The sequence below is a fragment of the Chaetomium tenue genome (genome assembly GCF_020726465.1).
Source record: "Chaetomium tenue strain MPI-SDFR-AT-0079 chromosome Unknown F5144scaffold_7, whole genome shotgun sequence".
Taxonomy (NCBI): Eukaryota; Fungi; Ascomycota; class Sordariomycetes; order Sordariales; family Chaetomiaceae; genus Chaetomium; species Chaetomium tenue.
In genome coordinates this window covers 1136171-1163225 of record NW_027117335.1, presented here as the reverse complement: position 1 = coordinate 1163225, position 27055 = coordinate 1136171, and the positions used below count along the sequence as shown (strand labels likewise).

The 27055-nt window shown below is 56.1% G+C and overlaps 10 protein-coding genes across 10 annotated transcripts; 5 read left to right on the top strand and 5 right to left on the bottom strand.

The window, feature by feature from the left end:
* Positions 1-93: 93 nt before the first annotated feature.
* Positions 94-2712, bottom strand: F5144DRAFT_387828 (ferric reductase NAD binding domain-containing protein). Its single transcript, XM_066784694.1, has 4 exons — positions 2076-2712; positions 1870-2022; positions 923-1800; positions 94-864 (listed from the first exon to the last, which is right to left on the bottom strand). Exons 1-4 carry the CDS (start codon positions 2321-2323, stop codon positions 290-292), a joined length of 1854 nt encoding a protein of 617 aa, XP_066638839.1. The 5' UTR covers positions 2324-2712; the 3' UTR covers positions 94-289.
* On the top strand, positions 2567-3655 carry F5144DRAFT_551748 (uncharacterized protein; the record flags this gene model as incomplete). The annotated part of the gene is made up of 4 exons (XM_066787705.1): positions 2567-2670; positions 2878-2958; positions 3273-3433; positions 3624-3655. The coding sequence occupies 4 exons, from the start codon at positions 2567-2569 to the stop codon at positions 3653-3655; spliced, it is 378 nt and encodes a 125-aa protein (XP_066638838.1).
* A 2445-nt stretch (positions 3656-6100) lies between these two features.
* Positions 6101-8305, bottom strand: F5144DRAFT_498227 (uncharacterized protein; the record flags this gene model as incomplete). Its single annotated transcript, XM_066786256.1, has 2 exons — positions 6101-7717; positions 7760-8305. The coding sequence occupies 2 exons, from the start codon at positions 8303-8305 to the stop codon at positions 6101-6103; spliced, it is 2163 nt and encodes a 720-aa protein (XP_066638837.1).
* Positions 8306-9111: 806 nt separating this feature from the next.
* Positions 9112-10508, bottom strand: F5144DRAFT_498606 (RTA1 like protein-domain-containing protein; the record flags this gene model as incomplete). The annotated part of the gene is made up of 3 exons (XM_066786280.1): positions 9112-9749; positions 9807-9981; positions 10038-10508. 3 exons carry the CDS (start codon positions 10506-10508, stop codon positions 9112-9114), a joined length of 1284 nt encoding a protein of 427 aa, XP_066638836.1.
* Positions 10509-11749: 1241 nt separating this feature from the next.
* F5144DRAFT_387715 (Alpha/Beta hydrolase protein) lies at positions 11750-13296 on the top strand. The gene is made up of 3 exons (XM_066784691.1): positions 11750-12246; positions 12297-13091; positions 13152-13296. Exons 1-3 carry the CDS (start codon positions 12047-12049, stop codon positions 13210-13212), a joined length of 1056 nt encoding a protein of 351 aa, XP_066638835.1. The 5' UTR covers positions 11750-12046; the 3' UTR covers positions 13213-13296.
* Positions 13297-15944: 2648 nt separating this feature from the next.
* F5144DRAFT_660281 (uncharacterized protein) lies at positions 15945-18480 on the top strand (the record flags this gene model as incomplete). The annotated part of the gene is made up of 7 exons (XM_066793258.1): positions 15945-16129; positions 16188-16483; positions 16543-16706; positions 16768-16874; positions 16928-17680; positions 17732-17925; positions 17988-18480. 7 exons carry the CDS (start codon positions 15945-15947, stop codon positions 18347-18349), a joined length of 2061 nt encoding a protein of 686 aa, XP_066638834.1. The 3' UTR covers positions 18350-18480.
* Positions 18481-19355: 875 nt separating this feature from the next.
* Positions 19356-19993, top strand: F5144DRAFT_606771 (camp-regulated phosphoprotein/endosulfine conserved region-domain-containing protein; the record flags this gene model as incomplete). Its single annotated transcript, XM_066791507.1, has 2 exons — positions 19356-19391; positions 19526-19993. 2 exons carry the CDS (start codon positions 19356-19358, stop codon positions 19991-19993), a joined length of 504 nt encoding a protein of 167 aa, XP_066638833.1.
* A 587-nt stretch (positions 19994-20580) lies between these two features.
* Positions 20581-22054, bottom strand: F5144DRAFT_586013 (metal-dependent protein hydrolase). Its single transcript, XM_066789728.1, has one exon. The coding sequence runs from the start codon at positions 21879-21881 to the stop codon at positions 20796-20798; it is 1086 nt and encodes a 361-aa protein (XP_066638832.1). The 5' UTR covers positions 21882-22054; the 3' UTR covers positions 20581-20795.
* Positions 22055-22369: 315 nt separating this feature from the next.
* Positions 22370-23731, top strand: F5144DRAFT_498321 (IEC3 subunit of the Ino80 complex, chromatin re-modelling-domain-containing protein; the record flags this gene model as incomplete). Its single annotated transcript, XM_066786262.1, has 2 exons — positions 22370-22590; positions 22648-23731. 2 exons carry the CDS (start codon positions 22370-22372, stop codon positions 23729-23731), a joined length of 1305 nt encoding a protein of 434 aa, XP_066638831.1.
* A 670-nt stretch (positions 23732-24401) lies between these two features.
* On the bottom strand, positions 24402-25963 carry F5144DRAFT_551740 (uncharacterized protein; the record flags this gene model as incomplete). The annotated part of the gene is made up of 3 exons (XM_066787704.1): positions 24402-24826; positions 24893-25429; positions 25516-25963. The coding sequence occupies 3 exons, from the start codon at positions 25961-25963 to the stop codon at positions 24402-24404; spliced, it is 1410 nt and encodes a 469-aa protein (XP_066638830.1).
* Positions 25964-27055: the final 1092 nt, after the last annotated feature.

Below are 27055 nucleotides of genomic sequence, written 5' to 3'. Positions count from 1 at the left end.
CTAGGAATCCGTGACCAGTCGTGTTGGCGTGCAACAGCCCAGCGACGTGGCAATGATAACTGAATCCCTGTTGTTCCGAGTCCCTTTTGATAGTGATCCCTGCCGAGGAGTAAGATGATAGACAGCCAAAACGCCAGTTCATCCCAGTATCGAGAATAGAAAATACCCAAGCAAACAAATAACAGTTCCTCGCAGATCCGTTGGCAGATAAACGAGGGCGTATGTAAGCTTATGAAAGCTCCTGGCAAGGGAGATACCGAGTCCGTCTATAGTAGTAAGTATACATCCTTTACCAGCCAAACTGCTCACAGTGCAGCTCCACGGCCGGGCCATCGCCGACAATCAGCTTGGCGGTGGTGTCCCGGACCACATGCATCAGCCCGTTCGGTCCACATGCCGCAACCAAAACCCGCTGGTTCCGCGGCGTAGTCTTGACGGCATCGCGAATGAGAGACGCAGCATCGGGACGCCCCGCCTTGATGGGGTACTCGAAGAAGGTGTGGGATACGGCTTCCGCAACGGTGGCCGTATCTTTCTCAACCGCACCACTATGCTTGACCTGCGTCTCGATGGCTTCCGTCTGCTTTTCGAGGGCACTTTGTGAGAGCGGCGGCCAACCGCCGGCGGGCACTGCAGTTTGACGGACGTTCTTCTCAAGGTCGGACCCAACTGGCGACAAAGGCGGCGAGTCAGCGCCATCGGAAGACGAGTCAGAGCGGCCAGGATGCTCGCTGTTCTCGCTCTCGCTCGGGAGATCGGAGGTCGACGTGGGAGCCCGTGTAACATAAAGAGAAACATTGACGTTGGGCGAGTGCGCATGCGTCCTTAGTAGCTCGAGCTGTTCCTTGAACCAGGAGAGATTCTCTGTTTTCCACCTTGTCAGCCCGGAAATGGTATTGGGGACAGAAAGATAGGGACTGACCGTGTTTCTTAACCGACCACACAAACACAATGTTCTTGGGGGACCCCTCGTCCATCCTCTCGAGCACGTTGACGGCAAGGCCGAATGTGAAGGTGGCACCACCGCCCCCGGCAATCAGCACAATCTTGTCAAACTCCATGGGGTTAGGGAACGTGCCATACGGCCCGTCAATCGATGCCCTCACTGCCACACCCGGGTTGGCTACAGCATGCTTGTAGAGGTCGCTAGTGAACCCGTTGCGAGCCTTGACTGTAAACTCGAGGGGCGAGCTTCCATGGATTGTAAACGGATGCGTCTCGAACCTGCGGATGGCGGGAATCCAAACAAAGCAGTGCTTCCCCGGCTCCGCCCTTGCCGGGACTTTCTTCATGACAATCTTGGTGCTCCCGTCAGGCAAGGGGTGCAATGTTGCTCCGTTGTTGGCGCTGTAGTACAGAATCCTAGAGGCCCTGATGACACGGTCGAGGAACCACATGGACGCGGCGATGAGGACGATAATGAGCGTTTTGTTGGCAATCTCGGGCCGATGGAAACCGACGGCAATGATGGCTATGATCCAGGAGAAGATATGCGTGACGTAAAACAGCTCGTACCAGAAACGTCGAAGGACCAAAGCAGAAAATACAACGCTCAGGAAAGCGAACCCTGCCACGATGGCCGCGATCCCTGAACTCTCGGAGTAGATGTGCAACAGCCGGCCCTGGCTGTCGAAGAAGGCCGTGTATAGGGCGCCGTGGAGAAGCATCGCAATAAACATACTGCAGCCGGCGATCTGATGAAGGCAGTTGAGCCGTTCGTATGAATAGGCCGTTATGAACGCCAAGGGGGTGTTCTTGAGCGCCAAGAATATGACCAAGACGAGGTTCCCTAGTGTTACCCTGTGTGCAACCCCATGAGCAGTTATTCCAGAACGTTGTGGTGGGAGTACGGGAAGGTAGTCAACGTACCAGCCGAACCTGTGCCCCAAGCTTCCCATCGAGCTGGTGTCCACGTTGGTGAACACGATAGCCAGGTTGATGGCGACATAGGCCATAATGACCATGGCATGCCCGGCAGATTTGAAGCCAGGGACTTTTCGTACTAGCAGATTTCTCACGAGTCTAGGGGAGTGAGTCGATAGCTCTTCGAACTGGTGGAGGAAGGTGACCCTTACCTTGAGCTCGCAACGAATGGACGACCGAATACTCCGTATGGCTTGTTTGAACGTTCCACCTTGACGCAGAACCAACGTGCCCAGTGGAAGAGGACGAAGACGGCGATCAGGCCACATATGCCCGCGGCCCAGTACTTCATAATCCGCTCTATCACCACTTGCCTCTGGGCGAAGAAGGCCTCTGTGGCATGGGTGGCCCCAGCCGCATCTCCATGTCCGTTTCCTCCATTAGCGGGCTGTCCAGCCATCACGGGGACGAAGTCGTAAAGGGGGGGAAGATGGCGGTGGGTCGGGGGTAGCAGGAGCTCGTAGGACGGTTCGACAGCCCGCACTTCAGACAAGATCCAGGACAAGCCGGCTGCTTTATACGGAGCGTAGGTCTCCAGGAGCAAGGACAAGGTGGTGGTCTAGATCGCCCAGGAGCTGACGGCACCTTTCTTGACAACCTGGTATATAACTCCCTTTCCCGAAACGCCATGTTGCGCGCCGGCATGTCCCCTTCCAGGGCCGTGCCACAGAACAGTCCAAGGGGGGTGGAAGTGGTGAGAGGGGTGTGGGATTACGGCAACTGGCTGGGTGAGAGAGCCAGAGCAAGGTATGTATGGCTCGCAAAAATGAACTGTTGATTGCGCCAGCGTCACATGGGGGGAAGCTCGGTGTCAGAGGCCATGACCGCCACGGCACTTGAAACTCCACCGTAACCACGATGGCGATGGCATGGGAAGTTCCGGCCGGCGAAGCCAAGGGACGCCGGTACCATATCAGAGGGCCGCTGATGAACCGCCGCGCCGCAGCCCACTAGGGCGGTAGTGCACTTGCGGCAGGCGACGCAGGGCTCCGGGGCTGCCATGCGCATATCGACGGGGGTCGGCGGTGGGTCGGTGTAAGTGACAACCACTTTGGGGCTTGTCGATGTCGACGACTTCCAGTCTGGGATTTGGTCAGCTTGACAAAGCACCAAACCCGATGCCTGGCAGGGCAGACAAGGACGCCTGGCGTGTAACCCAAGCGGATCCCCATGGCAGCAGCAGGCCGGGACTCTGGCAGGACAGTCGCATCTGCAATCTGGCTAAAGATGGGATAAAACAGGAACCGACGGAGAGCAGCATCTGACCGTTGGATGCGACGAAGTCCTCGAAAACCAGAGTTCGACGAGCCCACTCCGGGTGTCACCCTAATTTTACCCCACAAACGCAGGCAATATCTGCCAAATGGCAAGAAACAACAACGCATCAGGTTCTCTAACACGCCCTGTCCAGCCTCCGGGCAGTGGGGTTCCGGCAATGTCCTGCCCAGCCTGCCACACTGCAGCGCGCTGCAGCTTGCAGCATCTGATAACGGCACGGCCTCCTGCCCACGTGAGTTTAGATAGGCGACTACTCAACCGAGGTCGCTTAGACAAGAGCGGGAGGCGGGTGGCAGACGCGGGCTGGCGGCGTGAAACGTTGGACAATGATGACGACAAAAGGGAGTCAAGGCAGACATTCATGATAAGAATTTTCATGAAGGGCGTGTTCCAACTAAACCACCGACAACCGCCACCGACAGGTCAAACCAAGCATGCAGGCAATGGCAGTTGATGAACCATGGCGATCATGAATCGGCATAACGAGTGGGCGCGGCAGATGGGTTCTGAGAAAGCTGGCTCGTCTGGGGCGTGGGAGGGCGAGCCATCGTAGGGAGCTCTCTGGCTACGGTGGAGTAACAGTTTAATAAACCAAGTATAGCCAGGCCGATATTTGCAGGGTTGTGACATGGCGTGTCTGTGCTTGCCCACCAAGGGCAAATGGGCATGCAGTCAGCAGCCAAGCTTCTTGACGACACCCCCTTTTGTGTAGAAACCCGGTCGAGGAACGTCACGAAGGGTAGTACCTTGAGACCAGGGCCTTGGCATGAGATGAAGGTCGACCTCCAACTGCAGAAGCGGGATCTTGCACAATGGCCTGGGCTGGTCCGGTGAACTTGGGCAAGGCAACCCGTCATCATCGGCGTTGACCCGATCGGGAAAGATGACGAATCCAACTCGTTGTAACCATGAAAACCCGCCGAGGTTTGTGCGAACAAAGCCGAAGAGCAACAAAGAATTAGAAGGCCAAAGAATAAAAAAAAACTTAAAATAGGTAAAATCACAGAAAACAAAGAATCAGGGTTGCAGAAGGAACCTGGGGTCGGGACAGGCACATGCACCTGCCGTCAGTTTAAGCTCCGTTGCTAACATGGGGATGCCCCCGCAGCGCCATCCCCGATTAGGAACTGAAAGCTCGCAGTGGTAGGGCCGAAACCCTTCTGAGCTTGGTCAAGGAGCTGTGACCTGTTAGGGCGAAGACCACCGATCTCGTGCATTGAAGGACCTCTAGAAATCACCCGAATGCCCAGGACACAACAAATTGCTTTGGGGGAAGTCCCAATCTGGCACGGTTTCCCCTCTGAGACTCCATTGGGTATAAGCTTTCTTTTGCCTCAGCGATCAATGCGTGGCGTCGCTGCATCGTTTCGGCACTTGTTGTCAGCGGTGGGAATTGAACCTGGGTGTCTAGGGTCTGGGGCCCGCGAGGCTGCATGGCCAAGGCCCACCGAGACGTGCGTGACCCGCGCGGAGCAGAGGGGAGAGGATCTTGTACGCATCTCGTGAGATCTCCCCGAGGATGGACCGGAAGACGCTCCGGAACTTGTTCAGACCAGGCACGCAAACCCCGGCCGACCCCCCCTCCCTTTCGGCGCACCCCGCCGAGCAGCGGCCGGGGAATGACCGACCCCCTTTCACATGAACCCCCACTGGATCGGGCCACTAGTTCTCCCTTCCCGTCGCTGCTGCAGCCTTAAACGTGCGGTTTCGACTCGGACACGAACCTGACAGGACCTGCTCGCACACTAAAATCCTTCCTCGGAATGACGAAAACTGTGCCGGAAGAGGAAGCTGTCGTGAAACACAAGCCTAACTTTATCTCCTTCACACCCAGACGTGGTTTGCGTATCCACCAAAGTGCTGCAGCTGCCCTGCTGAGCCATTCTTAATAACACCCAGTCCGAGATGGTGGGTCATTGCTTGCTTCATTCTCTCCCGGAACTGCCCCAACCTCGACCGTTGCGTCGCATCTCGCGGCACAAAGCACGGACCCTATCACGTTTCCTCGGTTGGCATTATTTCACGGAGGCGGCTGAGGACGCAACCAACAGCTCCGGGCTTTTGTCCAAACCTGGAGCAACTTGAATGGGGCCGTGTAGCAATCTCGGGGTTACCGTCACCTCGTTGAGGGGCAAGAAACCGATGTGCAAAAAAGCTGTGTGGATTTGATAAGGGGTCTGACGAGTACGACTCGGTCCCGAGGCCCTCAATCGCTTGGCTTACGGCTCCTTCCGGTGGTTCGGCGATGGGACGTATGAGTCGATCGAAGACACCCAACGCCGCCTAACTTTAGGGCCGGGTTGAAGGCCATGGCTCCCGGTAAGGGAGGGGGGCCAAGGAAATCGCGCGGTAGATCCATCTCACATGGTTACGCTGGGGATCTGGCCGCGATGCGGATGGGTAACATACCTCTGGAGGATCTCTGGAGTAGGTCCTTGGTAAGATCTGTGCCCTCGAGGAATTTTGGTAGCCAACGCCCGACCGTGTGCGTCCTAGCGACGAACCAGAAAAAAAGAACGAGAAGCTACCGAAGGGCACCAGATTGTCCTCACCTTGCCTTACACGTCATCTACACAGAGCTTGCGAAAACATGGATGAGAAGATTAGAGTTACACGGACGGGCAAGTCTTGCAGCATGCGTCGGGCTTACTCACGACCAGGGGTTGTTTACACAATCACACTGACCCACAACAAACTCGCTCACCTGTCTGCACAGCACAGGAGATGACATGGTCTACAGCGTTGGAAAACGAATAGTGAAAACCCTCTAAACCGTATGATGATTACTCGCTATGGGGAAAACCACGATTGCTGACCGACTATTCAGACCATCCTACCCTCCTGCCGCCACCCTTACGCGTCCTCTTCTCAAACTGGAAGCATGCGTGAGACCGGCTCACTAGTTTACCGCCGCCCTGAGGGAAACAACGCCCAGATAGACAGCCACGGCGTAAAAAAGAAAGAACTTGGACCAAGTGCCAAAGATGACCACACTCCCCAGCCCGTTGTACCCCCCGTTGATGAACGGCCCATAACCCTCCGACAGCCGCTTACTATGCAACATCCCCTCGGTCACAAGCCACACCAACACCGTCATGGCAAACACCACATAGCTCGAGTTGAACCCAATCGTCAGTTGGAACCATCGGGCCGGCGGCTGCGTGCTTTCGGCCAAATGCGGATCAGGTCCGTAGCTCCTGGCAGTGGTGGTGTGGGCCTTGTTGTTGTCGTCGAGCTCGTCGCTCTTGTTGTCAAGTTCTTTCGTGATCTTGCTGTCAGACTGGGTCTTATTCGGGCCGTCGAGCTCATTCGCGCCCTTCCTACTGAGCTCGACCTTGTCCCTGTTCTCGGGGTCATGCGTGCTCTTGCTGTCCTCGGCCTTATTCTTGTTGTGGAGCTGGTCCTTCACAGTCTGCAGCTCCTTCTCCAGTTTGCCCAGCTTTTCTTGTGTGGCCTTCTTCTCGGCCTGGAACTGCGCGATATCCGCGCAGGCCGTGTGGAGCTGCGCTCGGCTGGACCTGAGTTGTTTTTCGGCCTTGCCCTGACAAGCCTCGATCTCGCCGATCTTGCGGAATAGGTTGGCGGTCTTCTTGTCTAATGCCGTGAGCAACTGCTGCTTGTCGAAATCGACCCGCCCTTCGACCTCCTCCAGCCGACTCGTGAGGGTCTTCATTATGTAAACTAGTCTGTTAGACTCGTCCCTGAGGCCCTCAATTTCGCTATGGTAAGCGGTCGGCGGGATGGAAGGCGACATGCCGCTTTCGAAGTCACGATTACTACCGTCCGCGTACGAGAGGTTATCAAGTGCCATCGACAGCTCAACTTTTGCTAGGGCCCCTGGGGAGTGGATGAACGTTGACTCGCTAACTTCGTCTGGCGCACGTGGCCGTTCCAAGTCTCGATGAAACTTGCGGATGACCTCCTCCTCCTCATCGGTGAGGGGGCGTTCATGGATCGCCGCGCACCGCCGGATCTGGTCTCGGATGGTGAGGTCCGTTAGGGTCTCGTTTGGCCTCTGGCAGGGCCCCTTGAGGAATGGAGCGAATCTATCGTCTCTTGTGTTACTCTTGTGAATGAAGATGGGGTCCGGATGGCTGTGAAGGTCTTGAGAGGACGCCCCTGGAGAGGATGGAGGCTTTGGACCCTCTTCATTTTTAGCAGGCACATCTTCCTCGCTGATATCAGGGTTGCCCTTTTGGACCAAAGGTGAGCTGGAATTGTTTGGGAAAGGGGCGGAGGCCGTGTCCTCAGGTTGCTCCGAGCCTTTCTGTCCTTCAGCTAGCTTGTCTGGTGTTGTTTGGGATGGTGCCTGGGCTGCATCAGCTCGTCCCTCGTCAGGCACCTGCTCAGTGGCAGAGATGCCCCCCACATCGTCGGCTCCCGTATCATATATGGCGCCTGGTGAGTTGTTGGGCAAATCGTTGTCGTCGGCATCGTTCACCCGCAACAGCTCTCGGTCCAAAGTAGAGGGGACGTATAATGGGGGTGGGATCTGTTCGTCATTGCCCTCAGGTGTCTGACGATATCGTGAGCCCGTGTCTGCGCTCGTATCACTAACACCTCTACCCGACAACCGGACGCCATCTTCGACATCCCGAATGACAATTTCATTCGAAGGGGGCTGGGAAGAGTAGGGTGGGAGCTGTTCCCTATACACGGATCCCCCGATAGAAGGAGGAGTTTCTCGACCCGAGTGCTCTGCGCTTTGGACCGCGTCAAATATACGGTTAAAAGCACTGGCCTGGGCTTCAGTCTCGGATCCAGATTCCTCGTCGACTTGAGTCCCGGAGCTAGAGTCCTCGTCGACTTTAAGGCCCTGATCCTCTTCACATGGCTGATCCACTTCAGCCTGGTTCTGGTTTTCTTCATGGTGGTGCTCCATTTCATTTGGCTGTTGGTCTGGGTTATGGATTTGGCCCTCTTCGCTGGAGGAAGAGCCCTCCATTGTGGGTCGGCTTGTGAGGGTTTCCTCGATGCCAACACTGGAAGAGACAGTAGATATTGAGGACGAGGGAGGGACAGAACTCAGTTGCTGGCTGTCGGTACCATCGACATTCTGACTTCCGAGGATTTGCTGATTGACACGTGCCGCGGAATTTAGCATAGTTATCGGCGGCATCGGCCTGGGCGTATGCTTTGTGGTGTTTAAAGGCTGGTATGAGTGAAATCGGATGTACAATATATTATCAGCGAAATTAGGGAGCACTGCAGCAGTGGGTTGTGATACATCCCACACGTACGCTGCCATCATCGTGCCCCTATATGCAGATAGTTGACAAAGCGGTTGCCTAGGAGCCCGTCCTTTGTTGAAGCCAAACTCGCTCGAGAATGGCATTATCGCCGAGAATACTTAAAATAGTCTGGGTGCTAATTAAAGATCCCGACGGAGACAAAGAGTTAGGAGACCATGCTCAATGGAAGAAGACCCTCGGTATAGCAGCAAAGTTGTAAAGCATGACATGCTTTACAATGTACCGCCGGCATAAAACGTGTCTCAGACTATGTTATGTTTCCTCCAAGGAAGCCAAATAGCAGGCTCAATGAGCCAGCGGTCGGGTTTTGAAACACCGAGAGGGCTCGGGGCACCGATGCCATTCATATTTAGCTTATTTGTCGTACTATTGTCGAGAACCATGGAGACACTAGGAATACGAGACGCAGATGACCCTTCGAGATGATTCATATCATGATAGTTTACTGGCAAACTACTGAAACAAAAGATAGATGAGGACAAGCAACTTAACCATACTCCTAACCCGACACCATATCAACTCCCAATACGCCGCCCACCAGTAAAACACTTACAAAAGACAGCTCTCAAGTCCCCTCCCAACACCTCAAAGAACACCCAACGCCCCAGTTTAATCCCAAACAATAAAGCCTCCCACTGCCACGTTTCGTCATCCAACATCAACTCCACAAAGCATCCCCATCCACCATTTGGTTCGGCTCTGGACCAGAGCCCGCCCTCATCCTTCTCTTCCTCCCATGATCGACAGGCGGCGAGGCCATCCACATGGACGAATCCATGCCCGGGCTCTCCTGAGGCGCCATATACGGAACTTCCTGCGTGGGTGAGAGCTCGTAGGGGGCTCTCTGATGGACCGGGTTATTCCGCGGCGACATGAGTGGCGAGATGAGCGGCGGTGCTCGAGGCGAAGGGTGCGCTGGGAGCCCCGGTGTCATCCCCCCTCTCGGCGTGTACCCCGGGCTGAACCTGGGTGATGCGGAAGGAGATGTGTACGGGAGTGAGATTACCCGTTTGTTGATGCGAGAGCTTCGGTTGCGCCGATGCCGTCGGAGTCGTAGAGGGAGGGTGTGCGGCCTGTCGGGGGAGGTGGCCATGGGCGATGTTGCGGCCCAAGCGCCGCCGAACGCCCTGCCGGGGGGGCAGATGGCGATGATGAGAACTGCGACGAGAACGATGGTGTCGTCGAGGAGAAACGTGGTGACTTGTGAGGTGGCAAATGCGCTATCCAGGCCGTCGGCGAAAATGGCGATTCGTACAGCCGTTCGGAGTAGGAGCAGGGCCGCGACCACCTGAATGCCTATCATGTCAGTGTTAGCGGGCGTTCGTGGCTCCATGGAGCTGGGTCTAAACACACAGATCATGAAGTATGTGAACCGGCGGGACTGATACACGAGCGAATATCTGTCATCGAGGATATAACGGCGATGGGAAAGCTTGTACCGAAAATACCGGTATGTACCCAAGAAGGCAAGGAGATTGACCGCTTGGATGGCGAGGCCGGTAAGCAGGATACTAACGCCTTGGGAAACCTATTCAGGGGTCGTCAGCAAACAGCCCGTCTCTCCGAATGTTGGGGACTTCGAACCTCGGTAGATGTGTGAGCCGTGGAGGCAAACCCTATCCCCACGGACTGGAAGGCCAGGGCAAAAATGTCAAGAATAAAGAAGAGAATATTCAGGTAGACGGGGTCCGACACGAGGCGGAACTCCTCGCCATAAATGACCATAGCATGTGGAAGGACCAGGTTTGCAGCGGATCCGATCAAGATGGCGCCCCAGTGTGTCCCCAAGAGATAGAGGGTTGAATAGGCGTGGCTGGTCGGGTTGGCGGCGAGGAAGATCTTGCCGACATGACCAATGACCTCGAAAGCGAGTGCCGTCAAGAGTAACGAGGTGTGTGCGATCGTTCTGTACCGAAATCCTGCGTATATAACGGGCGGGATCAGGGCGGCGAAGGCAGCAAGCATAAAGGCGTTGCCCGCTGGTGTCGCCCCGTACCGCAGAGAGCCCGGCGGGATACCGCAAGCCTCGCCGGAACATTCCCCAACAGCTAACATGGTGTCTGGAGGAACAGAGACGCCCTTGCCCTCAACGATGGTAATGAGGTAGACTCGACATCAGTCGACGTGGGTGAGGAACCGGAACCACAGGGGGAGACAGGGCGAAGAGGTCATTGGGATGGGCATACAGCGAGGACTAGAACAGGGAAGTACAAATATGCTCTTTATCTTTGCAACGCGGGACGTGTTTGTGAAGTGGCGGCCCCGACAGTCTGGCACCCAGGTCGCAGGGCGCTTAACATGCAGGACTACGTGCGGGAGGGGACAGGGGGCCTAGAGGAGAAGGACGAGGATGACAGCGCCGTGGCCTCGGCCCGGTCTCAGAGAAAGTCGGCCGGGCGCAGCCCAGCGGGCTCAACCCGACAAACTTCGGTACCTTAGAGAGAACATATTCACTCATCCCCATGGATAATGTATTTGCCCTTTCCACAACAGCATCACAACATCACGATTCTGTAGGCCGGTGCCCCGCACCCAGCTGTCCCGATGATGCTGTTATCCGATGGGCGCAGATAAAATGCGCCGAACCCCCATGCAGCCGAGCCGGGTCAGCCATCAAACCATCAACAAGCTTCGCCAGGCCCGTCCTTGTCAGGGTAGGATTTAAGCAGCCAGCCTTGCCGTTGGGAGCTGGCTGGGCAATCGGGAGTCAACCGATACTGTGTTTTCACACATCAATGCGGTTTCTGATAGCCAAGGGAGGCAGGCTGCGGCGTACCACAACCGCGCCCAATTGGTCGTTTGATATGCAGGTGAGGGTGTTGTTGGTTGTTGATTCTCGACCGCCACCACGCATCCACCTTCAAAGACCAATCGGGAACGTGCTACCAGCTGAGGATGATTAAGGCCTGGCAAAGCCGACCAACACCGGCAAAACAACCTTGGTGGGGGCTGCATCGCGCACAGTATGGCTAAGATGGTAAGCAGGGCTCGTGGGGACTCGTGCAATCTTTTCGGTCACTGTCGCTGTCGTAGTGTTGCGCGTCGATACGTGCAGCCGACTGATTCATTCCCGCTCGATTCGAGCCAACGGCAACCCGGCCAGGCATGTCAAACATAACATGATGGCGGGGCATCGCGAGTCGAGAGGAGGTTGAAGCGATGATGTTGTTCTTTCGGCTCCAATCAATTGCATTAAAATGAAAGAAGGCAGCTGAGGATTGCCGTGCCAAGGTCGATCAATACAGTAAAGATAATAAATTTACACATTCTATACACACTGTGCCAACGAGATCGCCATCGCTGCTACCAGAACTGGGCAGTGCTAAGCCAATCGTCATCAACACGCATCTGCAGGCCGGACGAGCCGATTGCCTTGCATCGCAAACTGGAGACCCCCATCATGAGCCTGGCATCTCGAATCAAGGAAGACCGAAGCTCCACAAAGAAAATATCACGAAAACAGAAAAGAAGATCTACATGTGCATCATTCATGTCTCGTAATCCCTGAAACGTCTAGCAGCTCGTTTCTTGTTGTTTTGCATTTCTTTTTTGGCGTTTTTGGGGAGTGTTTAGTTGACAGCAGACAACAACAGATGCGGAGGTTGCCAGTGGCTCATCGGCCTGCATCATGGCTCGATCCCTTCGCGTCAGTTCGCCGTTATGCAGGAGATCAGGCGACGATTTGTCGGTCTGCAGGTCCAAGACGGCACTTGGGCGCCTATGCACCGCTTTGCCGCCATTTTGCACCAACAGACGCGCGGATCAAGGGTCTGGGCAAAGAGATAGCCGATGAGTACGCCCTGCTCAGGGACAGTTACAGTATGTTTTTCTCAGGGAATCCAGATGCGCACTAGTGTCAGTCAAAACGAGCCTGACACGTTGCGCCACAGAAGCCCCCCAACACCCCATCGTGCTTGCTCATGGTCTGCTGGGATTCGCCGAGTTGAAGCTAGCCGGCTCCTACCTACCCAGCATTCACTACTGGCGCGGGATCAGAGAGGCTCTGAGTGCCAATCATGCTGAAGTCATCACCGCCTCGGTGCCCCCAAGCGACTCCATTGAGAAGCGGGCCGCCAAGTTGGCTGAGGACATCGAAGCCCAAGCCCGCGGCAAGAGCATCAACATCGTGGCGCACAGCATGGGGGGCTTAGACGCCCGGTACATGATCTCTCGTCTCCAGCCCACCGGCATCAAGGTCAAGTCTCTTATCACCGTGGCTACACCACACCATGGCAGCCCCTTCGCCGATTATCTCATCGACGGGATCGGGCCGCATTATCTGCCCCGTCTGTACCAACTGTGGGAGCGGACCACTGGGTGGGAGCCGAACGCCTTTGCCCAACTAACGACGAAGTATATGGCTGAAGAGTTCAACCCCAAGACCCCGGACGACCCAGCGGTGCGCTACTTTTCGTACGGCGCCACCGTCAAGCACAAGCCCCCGCTGTTGAGCCCGTTTCGTCATTCTCACCGTGTGATTGAGGAGCGTGAGGGTCCAAATGATGGCCTCGTCAGCGTCGAGAGCAGCAAATGGGGTACCTACAAGGGGACCTTGTTAGGTGTCAACCACCTAGACCTGATCAACTGGAGCAATAGATTTCGATTCACAGTACAAAAGTGGATGGGCCACCCGCCGTCGTAAGTGCTTTTTACTGCATCCACCGCGGGTTCCATTCTAATGCGCTTTTGATCTCATAGGTTTAACGCAGTGGCCTTCTATCTCGACATCGGTGACATGTTGGCCGAGGAAGGGTTGTAGATCAAGGCAGGGCCCACGTTCAAGGAGTCCTTACATCTACACAGCGACTGCTTCCGCCGGCCTTTTCAGGCCGTCCGACACCGGCTAGGTTCATAGCGATGTTTGGACCTCCTGGTTCCACGTTGAGGCCTTTCGGGGTAGCTGCACGAGAAAAGGGTCGGGACCCAAATGCTGAGCCGACTAGCGGTGCGTACAGCAGGTAGGACACGTACCACGAATTACCATGTTCAGCACGCCGCCTCTGTTTTCGAGCAGCTTCAACTAATTCAGCTCAAGGGCCGAAACATATTGGCAATTTCTCTCTCATTGGGGCTGGCAGGCCGCGGAAGGAGGCCAGAAACCGGAGTTGTAGGTTACCCTTCTGTGCCGTGCTTGCTTCCTCGCTCCGCTAACAAACAAACGGTAGTCGCTAGCACAAAAGGACGGTGTATTCTGTATGCCGAATCTCAAGCGGCCTCACCGCTATCAACACTCTTTAGCCTGCGGCGCTCGCACTGCCTTGGAAACACAAGCACGTGGTGGTTTGGGACACCGAGTGCAAACTCCAAGCCGCCGTTTCACAGCATACAGCTAGCGCCTGCGGGAAATTGTCCCCCTGACTAAAACGGCATACATAGGTAATTCGTGAATTGATCGGGGTTAGACATGCTCCGAATTCGCAATAGCCAGGCACACAGGCTGCAAGCAGGACGGCCCCTAGCTGTAGGGGCGGGTTGCTAGAGACGCGATGGGAACAAAGTAGAAGCCCGTGGCCTGTTGCCAACTACAACCTGCAAGTAGAGTGGCTGGGCCCTGCAGGTATATGCAGAGAATACATCCAACCTGAGACTCTCCCATTGTTCTCGGGTCTCACATCCATGCATCACGACATCGAACCTCGGGGCAACCGTCAGGCACACCACTGCCCGTGGTTTGTTGTCGGCCTCCTGCCTGTCCAGGCCCCGGCGGCCCAACAGTGCGACGGGTATTACACGAATTTAGTAGTAAAATCCGGTCAAGATGGCCTGAGCCTCGGAGAAGGCTGAGTGAGAATCAACAAAACCAAAGTCGAAGTGCGCGCGCGGGAAGCAGACGACCTGGACAAGACGCTTGGCACCAAAGCTTGTGTTGCAGTAAGTAGCGCCGATCATGGAGCCTCTCCTCGATGTCTGCCTGAGTAGCGGATTTAATAGCAGGCGGTGTGGCGCTCGTGCTGTTAACGTAACACTGTCTCGGCCCAGTGACCTGGCTTCAATGTTGCGTTGGCAGGCTGGCTAACAGCGGACGGTGAAGGGAGGGACATTGAGAAAGATGTTGGAGGGTCTTGTGTGTATGAAGGTCCGTGCGGATCGTCACCGGGCCCTACCCGCTAAGGAATAGCGTGCCTTCCCCTAAGTCGATCATCGCGATCCCTGTTCTCACCCCACACCACGGCTTAGCACCGCGGCCGCCTGGTTGGCCAAACTTCACAGCACCTGCCGCATCCTTTCTGGTGCTTTTTTTCTCAGAGACCTCCCCCTCATGATCTTGTGATCCCGGGGAGGTTATGAGGGAAAGAAGTCATCGGCAGAAACTAGGGCGGTAGCAATGGCTTCGCTTTGAGTTGTTAAATCAAACCACAGCACTTGGTCCATACCTCCAATGTCTCGGATTCCGCTGCCTCTTTTTCGAACCGGCAACTGACCGACTCCCCGGGCTTTCCAACCACCTACCTACGTAGCAGTGACCGCGGCCACGCTCACCGGCAGAGTAGGTATCTCAACCGGCAAGCACTGCAGGCGGGGCCCCTTTCGGCAGCCGCAGGGCCCGCATTTCGGGGTCACCTCCGCGTCCCTCCGTGCCCGTTCCCCGCTCTCCGTGGTTTTCACGGCAAGTGCCGAATCCTTAAGACTTCAGAATGGCCTTAATTAGTAGTAAATGTCCGTTAGCAGTGTGGGGGCTCGGTCTCTCCCGGGTCTGTCGGCCTTAACGCTACCTGCTCGGTTTTCGAACCATTCCTATGATCTCATGACGTGGAGCAGGTGATGGGGGGCGGCTGGAATGCTCCTGAGGGTACCCAGACCCTTCCAGTGGCTCCATTCCTTGTGGTATGCGCGTGGTCATGTCACTGCATGCCCTACCTACGATCTTGGCATGGGACACCAGCTTCGTCCCTTGTCCCACATCACGCACGCCGGCCTGGGGCCCATGAGCAGATCCCGCGCCGACCGAAGACACCACTGGGGTGGTTTTGACAGAGAGGCTGCGTGGTATACTCAGCACCTCTCTCGGCCGAAATGCTACTCTCATCGCCGGAGAACCGTGTCCTGCTGCCACCCAACATCACCTTCTCTTTTTGGATACACCTTCCCCTAACTCTCGGGCTGTAGGTGTTGGGTGCACAATACTTCGAGCCTCGAGAGTGTCCATCACCGCTAATTGTTGCTCCTTCTGTTGTACCACTGGTGGTGAGTCCCATCACATCCTCCAGCGCCTTCCTGCCCGCCTTGTGCCACTTCTCTGATGTTGCTGGCCGTTTACAAAAGCCCCCGGCTTCCCGACCCGGCTCTTGCCACTTACAACTTCCGGATCTTCATCAGCCGGGTCCCTTGTGTATCTGGGCCGCTTCGGAGGCCGTTTTTCGGTAGCCTCTACGAACTCCATTCTTCTTTCTAAATCATTAGCAGCCTTGGGAACGTTTTGTTCCCGGCTCTTCCTCCTCCTTCCTTCCCCCCAGATCCATTTCCCACGTTACATTATTTTCGTGCCAAACCATGCGGTCCTTAACAATGCTGGCCGCGCTAGCGGCCATGGTTGGCTATCTTGCTGCTGCTGCCTCCTCCTTCTCCCCGGCAAAACCTCCAGCAGTTCCCCTGGCTGTGAGGTCACCGTATCTAAACGCCTGGCTCCAGGGGGGCTCCGGGGCTATCCTACCCGGCGCCTGGCCCCGCCATTGGACGTAAGTGGCCCTCAAAATTCTTAGCTTTCCGACTCATTGTGACTTACTGTATGCACAGCGGCAATATTCTGGGCTGGCAAGGCCTTGTAGCTGTGGATGGGGTGACATACAACTGGATGGGCGGCGCACCAGGCCCAGCACACGTCAACCAGGTGTCGCTCGAGTACACCTCGACCAAAAGCATCTTCACGTTTGACGTAGACGGGAAGGTTACCTTGACCGTCACCTTCTTGTCGCCGGTTTACCCCGACGATATGGCACGGCAATCACAGCAGTTTTCCTACATTTCTACCAGGGCGAAGTCCTCCGATGGAGCATCCCACAAAGTCCAAGTTTACATGGATGTCTCTGGAGGTGCCGTTTCCCACTATTATAGGCCTGTGATGTGTTTATTTTGCTAACACCATGCTCAGAATGGGCCAGTGGAGACACTTCTCAGGTTGTTGAGTGGGATACCGCCACCGTTGGCGATATCGCGTACCACAAGTTCTTCCGCCAAACCCAAGACGAGTTTAGAGAATCGAATGAAATTGCCAGCTGGGGGAACTGGTACCTAGCCACGCGTGTCGACGATGGTGTAAGTTATTTTCTCTATCCTTCACTTGGGGAGCGTGGGGAAGTTAACAGGCCTGAAATAGTCCACTTGGCAAATCGGTCAAGATAGTGCGGTGCGAGGCCAGTTTGCGGGCCATGGACTGCTGGCAAACACCAAGGAGTCCAACTTTCGGCCAGTGAGTGAGCAATGGTAAGTTCCCTACACGAATGGAACTTTCGGAGACAGCGGGTTGACCAGTCCAGGCCGGTATTTGCGCTATCCCATGATTTGGGTGACGTCCAAGGAGACGATGTGGAGAGAGTCTTCACCCTCGGTCTGGTCCAGAACCAGGTCATCAACTTTGCCGGGCAGAGCGGCCAGTTGGAGGCGGTCCCAGGGCTCTGGTCATCATACTACAAGGACGACATCTCAGCGCTTGTCGCTTTCTACGACGACTATCAGCACGCTAGCGAAGTATCCTCTGCTCTGGACCAACGGATACGGAGCGACTCCGAGAGTGCTGCAGGAAAGGATTACGCTCTTATCACCACGCTTGCGGTCCGCCAGACCTTTGGAGCGCTGCAGTACGCCGGCACCTCCTCGAAGCCATACATCTTTCTCAAGGAGATCAGCTCGAACAGCGACATCCAAACCGTCGACGTCATCTTCCCTGCTTACCCGATTTTCATGTATCTGAACGCAACACTTGGTAGATACTTGCTCGATCCTTTGTTCGAGAACCAGGAGAGCGGCGCATACCCGAACGACTATGCTGAGCATGACCTCGGAACCTTCCCGGTAGCTAGGGGCTACCCGGCCGGAAACGATGAAGCAATGCCGTTAGAGGAGTGTGGCAACATGATTATCATGACTTTGGCATACGCTCAGCGCACCGGCGATACGGCCTACCTCTCAACCCACTACCCCATCCTGTCTCAGTGGGCGAAATTCTTGGTGGAAGAGTCTCTGATTCCCGCGAACCAACTCAGCACTGATGACTTCGCGGGAACTCTGGCGTAGGTCATCTGTCCACAGAGTTTAAGATACTGCTAATCAACGCCGTGTAGCAACCAGACGAATCTGGCCATCAAGGGCATCATCGGGCTCAAGGCCATGTCTCAAATTGCCCAGCTGACCAACAACGATGACACCTTTGGAGAGGTGGCTGACAGGTATCTGGAGGGCTGGAAAGGGTTTGGCATCAACTCCCAAGCAAACCCTCCTCACACGACGCTAAGCTATGGAAACGCCAACAGTCATGGTATGTAAACACTCTCTACCCCTTTCCCCGTGATTGGAAACCGAGTACTGAGCCCCCCCCAGGCCTCCTCTACAACATCTACGCCGACAAATTGCTCAACCTCGACTTCATCGACCAGTCCATCTTCGACATGCAAAGCAATTTCTACCCCACGGTCGCCAACGAGTATGGCGTGCCCCTCGACACGCGGCACACGTGGACCAAGTCAGACTGGGAGATGTTTGCGGCCGCCGTGGCCAGCCAGTCGACGCGGGATATGTTCATTTCCAAGCTGGCCCACTGGGTCGGGACAACGACGTCGGACCGGGCCATGACCGACTTGTATGATTCCGAGACGGGAGGTTTCCCGGCGAACGGGCCATATTTTGTGGCGAGGCCGGTGCAGGGGGGGCTGTTTGCGCTGCTGGCGTTGTCGCGTGACTAGAGGGGGATGTGCCATACTCCCCCCCCTACCGCATTGAACTATCAGCGATGGATTGGGGGTCGAGAGTTGAGAGTTTGCATTGTTTTGGAGTTTCGAACGCCGAAGGTTGGACCCATATCAGGTTCAAGGTTGCCAGTTCTCTTACAGCTAGTTCTATTATTTGGGCAATTACTGCGATAGAGTACCCCCCTTGACCATGACTGACATGCGATTATGGATGTATCTTGAAGATGGTTGTATCCTAACGTGGTTGAGTTCTGGCTCAAGTCGTAACGCGGCTCGAGCAGAGTAACCGCGGTAACATATTGACTCGCAAAAGACCAAGCCGAGTGGTCCGGCTGTGGTTCGATGATTTGTGGTTGATTATAGAGTAGGAGAGCGGGAAGTGCCGGCTGTTGCACAAGGTTGCTGGCGCAAGGATCAATAAGCGATCTGAGCGGCTCGAAGCTCAGTAAGTTGCGTAGTAACGAAGCCACAGGCTGCAGGGATCTCACCGGCAACCGCATGAATTTGTGACTCCCAGCATAACAACCCGAGATGATATTAACAACAGACCGGTATTTTGACAAAGTAAACATAAATACCTCCCTATATAATCAAGGAAGCTAGGCTTGTTTTTATTTTACGATTTACGGCACTAGATCATTCTGAATGGCAACACAACTTCAAACGCTGTCCACTGAGCTTGCTTCAGGTACCGTTTTAGCTTGGTCATTCTTTGTTAGTGGACAACCAGAAGCTCCACTCCCCACTTGTAACCGCAGCACAACCACTGGCCATCCCACCTTCACGCCTTGCGAACCGCACTCTTCTTGCCCCTCACCTCGCAAGACGTCGTCGACACACGGAACAACTACACGACAGCCAGGCTGACACATCCGGACGGTTTTGAATTTGGCCATCCCCCCCACAGTGGAATCTGTTTGCAACTGGCGGACAGTACGAGGTTTGATTGACGGGCAAGTCGATCGGTCAATCGGGTACAGCTTCTAGAAACGCTGCAACCATGAATCCTCATCAGGCAAAGAAGGTTGACGTGAAGGTGAGCCACCCATTTTGTGTTTCAGCGTTACAGGCATAGCGTAGACAATCCAGAAGCTGGCATATAGCATCAAGCTGCGTTGGGCTGCCCTCTCATCTCTCCAGACCTGTCACTAACACCATTCAACCCCGCAGTCCCTTTCTCCCGAGGAGCAGCGACTTTTCCGGCTCTATGGCAAACTCCCCAACCGCAGCGACCACTTCGCCAAGCATCTCAAGGAGCGCAAGTACTTCGACAGCGGCGACTATGCCATGAGCAAGGCCGGAAAGGGCGACAGCGTTGACACAGGCGCCGTCGGCAGCCAGCACCCCGTCCCCGAGAACATCCCCCATCTCTCGAGCCCCGTCAGCGGACCTAACGGCATCGGCAGCCCGTTACACCCCCATCACCACCACCAGCACCACCCGGGCCTGCAGGCTGGTAGCCCCGTGAAGGAGAGCAGCTTTCTGAACCGCGAGACCAATGCCGAGGACATCGAGGCGGCCAACAACCCTTCTGGCGAGCAGAAGGAGCAGCAGCAGGAACAACAATCTCCTACTGTACCCGAAGAAACGGCCCAGGTGGCCGCTGGCGAGCAACAGGAACTCCCAGTCCGCCGATGAGCGATGCGATCTCGAGAATATGGGACATGACATGCGTCGTTGCGTTTGGGACCTTGATTTGCGCTCGGAGAATCAGACTGTGCTTACGTCTTCCTTGATGCGCATCTTGAGGGATGGCATCAAATTGCACACTTTGATCGGGAACCACGAGACTACGAAAACGATTGTGGCGTTGGGTTAGGTTGGGTTGGGTTGGGTTGGTCTGGCTTGATTCACTTTGATGATGATGACGAAGAAGGGTCGCGCGCGCGGATGACGGGGATTCGGCGGAGACTGTCTTGCTTTCTGTACTTATTCCGTTTACTGACGCGGGTTCACGAAGCATTCTGGCATCATTTCTTATTTCCAACAACTCGGCTTTGACCGTTCCCTCCCGACCGCCGAACCTTTCGGGGTAGTTCACGGAGCCGAGATTGACGACTTTAGTGTGAGATAGCGCTCGATGGGTTCTGGGTCACTTGGGCACAGGGAGAGCAACGCGAACATGGAAGTGCCGGCCTCAGATTGGGTTTTATTGTCAAGTACCATCTGTATCACATGTAGGCTTTCTTGGTTGGTAGCAAGTACATGGAGTTCAAGGTCACCATTTGCCGGCGAGACCTCAATAGGCCGTCAACCCGATGAGGCGCCCTTCCACGGCTACCATGTTCGGGGGGTTAACAAGCGAAGCCTTGTTGTTTTCCCGGAAGGTTTCCCGGCCCTGGCGTCGCAGCCTGGCCCGTCTAGCTGCCCAACGCCTGCTAGTCAGGAATGACCCGCTTGGGCAGCGATGAAACCACCTCGGGCGCATCTGTGTAGCCTCTCATATTTCGAGAGCCTTCTGTGCCATGGCAAGGGCACCCTCGAAGGTCTTGTTGCCTCCGATGAATCCCGCAGCGTGCACAAAAACGGAGCCGCTGATTCCGGATATCCCATCCAGCTCCTCGTCGCGGAAGCCCCTCCACGCCTCAGGAAGCGGTTTCCTGCTCTCGAACGAATCCTTAGTGCTTGGTACACACTGGATTCTCCACTTGGCATCCGGGACAGGCTTCTCCTTGTATAACACATAGAGCACCTTGCCGCCCTCGGGCTGCTGCTCCTCCAGGGTATAGAGGTGGTCTTTCCACGGCGCCGACTGGCCCTGCAGCACCATGATACGGCCCTGGCTGTCAAACTCCTGCCGTCCATTAAACGCCCCAGCGACCACTTCCCGCGCGGGCAGCCACGCCTTGGTGTAGTAATCAAGATCGCGGTCGAACTCCTCGCCGATGCGCTGGCTAGCCAGCTCGAACCGCTTGTCCTCGGCCGCCTGCGCCTCGGCGGGGTCGGCGGGGGTGGGGTCGTTCCAGTTGGGGTTCAGCCGCCCAACCATGGCACCCAAGGTGAAGCCGCCGTTGGAAAACTTCTTCTCCAGGCCCGCGGCCGCGAGCGCAGCCGAGTCGTAGACGCTGATGCCGTTGTCGTGCGCGTCCAGCGCCTCGACGAAGCTCTCGTAGATCTTGCGCCACAGCATGCCCACCTGCTCGCTGTCCTCGGCCTGCGCCAGGCGCCGGGCGATGATCTCACGCCCGAAGTGCATGTACACCAGCCCCGCGCTGCTCAGCTTGGTCTGGCGGTCGGGGAAGGTGGTTGCGAAGGTGCGCTGGTGGTGGTCGAAGCGGTTGCGCGCGGCGTCGTACTCGCCGCCGACGTCGACGACCGTGTGGCACTCCTCCAGCAGCTTGGGGTCGCGCGTCCGAACCAGCTTGGCGCCTGAGTATGTCGGTACGTGGGTACGCAGCATGTAGACGGCCAGCGCCTCGTCGGCGTGGAAGTGGCCGTTGTGTGTGCCGATGGCGACCACACCGTTGTCGGTTTTCAACCGCTTTGCTGCGTTTTCGCTCATTTTGAGCACGAGGGTCCTGAACATGCAACAATTTGGTTGGGTATATGTGAGAAAAGGTCGAAACTAGGGAACCCTTTTTTTCCTATTTTTGACGTTGGGGGGTTTCCTTGGATGGTGAGCGACGCTTTTGGAGTTCTCCATAATTCGGCAATGGAGTTGTGAACTTTAGTACCGGCTGTATTAGAGGTGAACTTGCATGGTGCTAAGCGGTGTATTAAAGGTATCAAAATTGTAAGTACCGTACTAAAAACGAAAAGCTCTCCATGTTACGTTATTCCTACCCCTTCAACCATTCCAATACAGGGGTGCAACGCGCCATCCAACACGATGGACAATCAACGGCTCAGCCTTCTGTTTCTCCCTCGCCCTGACACTCTGAATTCCAGCACAGGCCGCTAGCCCGAACGCCCTTGTTACAAATTATTCTTCAACTCAACTCTGCATCTCCAACGGAAATCCGAATCACAAACTCCATCGATCATTCAATTGACACCCACCTAAACACCACACACATGGAGGTCGCTGCGCGTAGCCGGCTCGACTTGAAGGTCAAAGCCGAAGATGATTCCGGCGACGTCAGAATGACCGACGAAAAACCCACATACCGGTCATGGAAGAAGAAATACCGCAAAATGCGCATCATGTTCGACCAAAAGATGCATGATGGCGAAGAGCTTCACAGGCTCGAACAGAAGGCGCTGGCCACGGCCAAGAGACTCGCCGTACAGAAAGAGTACGCTCCGTTGCATTAATCTTGGTTTGATGGCGTGACTTACTAACTCTTTATCAGTCGGTTACTCGACCTCCTTCTCGATGTCAACAACTCGGGCCAGATCCCGCCCGACAAGCAAATAGACCTCGCCATCGACCTCCCCTCCGACGATGCCGCGCTCTTCCTGGACTTCGACCGGCCGTCAACACCCCCGCCCGATCCGACGCCAGCCAAGCCCTACAAGAAACTCCTGCAAGAGGTACCACATTTCAGATTCGCGTCGGCCGCCGAGCGCTTCCCGGAGCTGCTCGCAGACCTCGAAGCCGGCCGGGACTCGCCCTCAGACCCGGCCCAGGGCCAATCACACCCGCCTTCCTTCCTCACCGCCGACGACCTCGACAACTACATCTGGGAACTGGACGCGCATCTCGCCAACGAAGACGCGGCGGCGGGGACCGGCAAAGCGGACGCGGTACCGCTCCCCACGCTCGCGCAGCTCGCGCACGCCGACCGCCCCAACCCCAAGGACTCGCAGCGCGACTTCGCGGTGCGCAACCCGACGTCGGTCTACAACTGGCTGCGCAAGCACGCGCCTAAGACGTTCTTGCAGGACGGCGAGCACGACAAGGACGGCGGCGGCAAGGAGCACGGCGGTGGCGGCGGTGGCGACGACGGCCACGGCCACGGCGGGCACGGACACGGCGCCGGCAGCGGCCGCCGCGGCAAGGGCGATCGCGCGCCCCGCGGCACGGGCTCGGCGCGCTCCAAACGCACCAGCGCAGCGCACGGCCGGCCCGCGGCCGCCGCGACGGAGAGTTTCGAGGACAACGACGACGAGCCCGGCTATGGTAACGGCGGGGGCGGTGGTGCGGCAACGCCCAGCGCGGCGGGCGCCGCCGGCAGCAGTGGCGCGGGCAAGGGCAAGCGGAAGCGGGTTGTGGACGACGACCCCGGGTACAGGCCGAAGGGCGGGTCGAGTCGGCCGACCAAGAAGAAGCGCAAGAGCGAGGGCGCCGAACGCACGCCGACGGCGAAGGGGCCGCGGAAGAGTGAAACCCACGGTTGGTCGGGCCATAGCGCGGCGTCAGAGAGGAGCTCGTCGGCTAAGGGCTCGAGAAAGAGCGACGGAGTCGCGTGGTCTGGAAGACATGACGACGATTGATCACCTTGGCCGGCCACCTTAGCGTGAGTGGCTCGACGCTACAAAATTCAGAGGAGTGTGTGGCATTTCTCGGCACGGATGTCTTGCGAAACTGTAACATCATCTGGCGGGGGTGGGAGGGCGTTGCCAGGCCTTGCTAATGTTCGGAGATTTGGCAACAGCTGGGAATAACATGGATTAGGGGGTTTAGATTGGAGGTTCCTGGTAGTAAAGCGAGACTTGGCGTGGGCGAGGCGTTCTTTTTCTCTCTCTGGGTTGTATCATTATCATGGTGCTTGTGGAAGTGTCCTACCTATACAGATTTAACCCCGTACGAAACGGGTCGAGCTCTTTAGAGGAAATGCAATTGCGTGACATGAAGGGGGCTGTGAATTAGGCATCTTCTTGGCTTTCCCAGCTGTTGTATATACAAGGAACTGCTATGTTGTGACCCCCCTAGCATCCAGGATATACAGAGGATGCTGGTGACGGGTAATTGTGGCCGCAGATTTGGAGCATATATGTAACGACAACGCCCAAACAATCAGGTAGCCCTGCTTTCCGACATCTACTCCTTCCCCCGTTGCGAAAATGGCCGCCCATGAATGGAATGAAAACCCGGGTTTCCTGTGGTTCATATCCTAGAAAATTCTAACAGCCAGAAATGGCGTCGGTTGGTATCATTGATTTCTTAAAGCTTCTCCTTCAGGCTCTGCTTCAACCTCCTCTCGACGGCGGTCAGGTACTCGCCAGTCGTGACGTAGTCCTCGCGAGCGGTCTTGCCGCAGGCGAGAGCCAAGTCCTTGGTCATGATCCCGTCGATGTCGACCGTGTCGATGCAAGCACGCTCGAGGCCCTCGGCGAAAGCGACGACATCGGGAGTCTCGTCCAGCTTGCCACGTTGAATCAAGCCGCGGGTCCAGGCGAAGATGGAGGCAATTGGGTTGGTGGAGGTCTCGCGGCCTTTCTGGTGCTCGCGATAATGGCGAGTGACGGTGCCATGGGCGGCCTCGGACTCGAAGGTCTTGCCGTCGGGGGTGATGAGGACCGAGGTCATCAGGCCGAGAGAGCCGAAGCCCTGGGCGACGATATCGGACTGAACATCACCGTCATAGTCTACCGGCCCAGTCAGTACTTTGTATTCACCAAACCAAGTGAAAACGATTCAAGCTGCCAACTTACTCTTCAGAGCCATGATATAACCACCGCTGCTCTTGATCATCTGGGCGACCATATCGTCGATCAGGCGGTGCTCGTACCAGATACCCTTGGCCTCAAACTGGGCCTTGTACCCTCCATCGTAAAGCTCCTGGAAGATGTCCTTGAAGCGACCGTCGTACTTCTTAAGAATGGTGTTCTTAGTGCTCATGTACAAGGGAAGGCCCTTGTCAAGAGCGAGCTTGAAGCTAGCATGTGCGAAGCCTGTGATGCTCTCATCGGTGTTGTATTGGGTCTGGGCGACGCCGCCACCGTTCTTGAACTGGAACACCTCGATCTCCTGCGGTTCGCCGCCAGCCGGGGTGTAGACCATGCTAAGTTTTCCGGGGCCGGGAACGACAAGGTCCTTTGCGCGGTACTGGTCGCCAAAGGCATGGCGGCCAATGATGATGGGCTTCTTCCACCCAGCTACCAGGCGGGGAATGCGGGGAATGACAATGGGCTCACGGAAAACAGTCCCTCCAAGCGCATTTCGGATGGTGCCATTGGGCGAAAGCCACACTGTCGGCGGTGAAGAAGAGGTTAGCTTCCCATTATTCCATTCAGATCGTCACTGCACGAAAATGCGGCTACCGGGTCCAACATACTCTGCTTCAGCTTAAATTCCTCGACACGAGCCTCATCAGGGGTGATGGTTGCGCACTTCACGCCCACCGAGTACTTCTTGATAGCTTCGGCGGCATCCAGGGTGACCTGATCATTGGTCTCGTCGCGGTACTCGAGGCCGAGATCGTAGTACTTGAGATCGACATCCAGATAGGGGAAGATAAACTTCTCCTTGATATCCTTCCAGATAACGCGGGTCATCTCATCACCGTCGAGCTCGACGACGGGGTTCTTGACCTTGATCTTGGCGGGGGCGTCGGTAGCCATTGTGCGACGGTTGATCAGGGAGTAGACGAGGACGGGGGCGGTGCGGGGAACAGAGGACCTAGGTGTGGCACGGAAACTGCTGGAGGCCGGTTTGAAGGTGTTACGGGTGTAGGCGGATGTGCGGAGAAGGGAAGCACGAAAGGCTGCGGTAGACGGCGACATGATGGAAACAAGGAAGGAGGAAGTCGAACGTATAAGAGGTGGTGGTTCTGAGATAGGCAGGAGGGTCGGGCTGTTCTGGCGCGCCGGATCGGTCCGCTCGAAGACAGCAGGTTCGGGCCTTCGGAGCTGGAATTGGCAAGTGAGAGAGAAGCCCGGTGAATGAGAGCCGAGGAAGCAACCTCGATGTCGGATCAAGAAAGCTCTTGATTGGATGTGTCGGGTGGGCCGCGGCAACTGCGTCCGGCAGAGGGGGAAGTTAAGAAGGGCGGGAGTCTGCACGAAAGCCCGAGACTAGGAGGACCCGGTGCCAACCGTAGAGGAATGCGCTTTCCTGGTCGTGACACAAAATGTCAGTTTTGCTTGGCGGGGTCTTGGAGAAGCTGTGGGCGATGAGGTTAGCAGGGTGGCTCGAATTGTGGAGCGAGGGCGATCAGTGGGATATACATGCGAGAAAGTCCAGGTGGGGGATCTGAGACACTGGGATCTCAATCAACAAGAGCCTGATTCAAGGCGTCGGTTGCACTCCTCCCGCGTTGTTTACAGGTTGTTGTCTGCTCTCGGCTCCAATCCAGGTGATCAGCGAAATGCGCACTGATTGAACAGAAGGGTGTGCTCGATGACAGATGGGCAAACTCTTCCCGGGAAGCGGGGCACGAGGGGAATGGAACAGAGGCTCTGGGACCCCAATTCCCCACACTGACCCCTGGTCCCATGGGGGCATGCAAGCGTGCAGGCTGCGGGGTTCGTCTGGAAAACCACTCATCCGAGATCCCAAGGAGCCGAGCCGGCGGCGATAAGGAACGGATATCGCCGGATATACATTTTAGAAACACCAACTGTACCAATCAGCCACCATAGCACGTCATGATACTCCCTCAGCCGGTTGAAACTGTGTCAGGAGTTTATGGGAAAGTACAATTGCCTTGTATAATTTGTTGGTCGAGCTACGGTATTCTCCTTCGCGCCACCCCTTGCTTGTCCTCGGCCCTAGAACTAAACGCGACAGGCCGCCCCACCTCAATTCTCACATCTTGACCAAATCGCTTCTTCAGACAGTACAAAGTCATCGTCCCCCCGTTCGATTGTTTACAA

Excerpts from the sequence above, each read along its gene's own strand:
- F5144DRAFT_387828 (XM_066784694.1), bottom strand. The coding sequence starts at position 2,323 with ATGGCTGGACAGCCCGCTAATGGAGGAAACGGACATGGAGATGCGGCT. Across the intron at positions 1,801-1,869 it reads TTGGGGCACAGGTTCGGCTG|GGTAACACTAGGGAACCTCG; the intron begins GTACGTTGACTA and ends GGTTGCACACAG. Across the intron at positions 865-922 it reads GTGGTCGGTTAAGAAACACG|AGAATCTCTCCTGGTTCAAG; the intron begins GTCAGTCCCTAT and ends GGTGGAAAACAG.
- F5144DRAFT_387715 (XM_066784691.1), top strand. The coding sequence starts at position 12,047 with ATGCGGAGGTTGCCAGTGGCTCATCGGCCTGCATCATGGCTCGATCCC. Across the intron at positions 12,247-12,296 it reads GGCAAAGAGATAGCCGATGA|ATGCGCACTAGTGTCAGTCA; the intron begins GTACGCCCTGCT and ends CAGGGAATCCAG. Across the intron at positions 13,092-13,151 it reads TGGATGGGCCACCCGCCGTC|GTTTAACGCAGTGGCCTTCT; the intron begins GTAAGTGCTTTT and ends TTGATCTCATAG.
- F5144DRAFT_586013 (XM_066789728.1), bottom strand. The coding sequence starts at position 21,881 with ATGTTCAGGACCCTCGTGCTCAAAATGAGCGAAAACGCAGCAAAGCGG.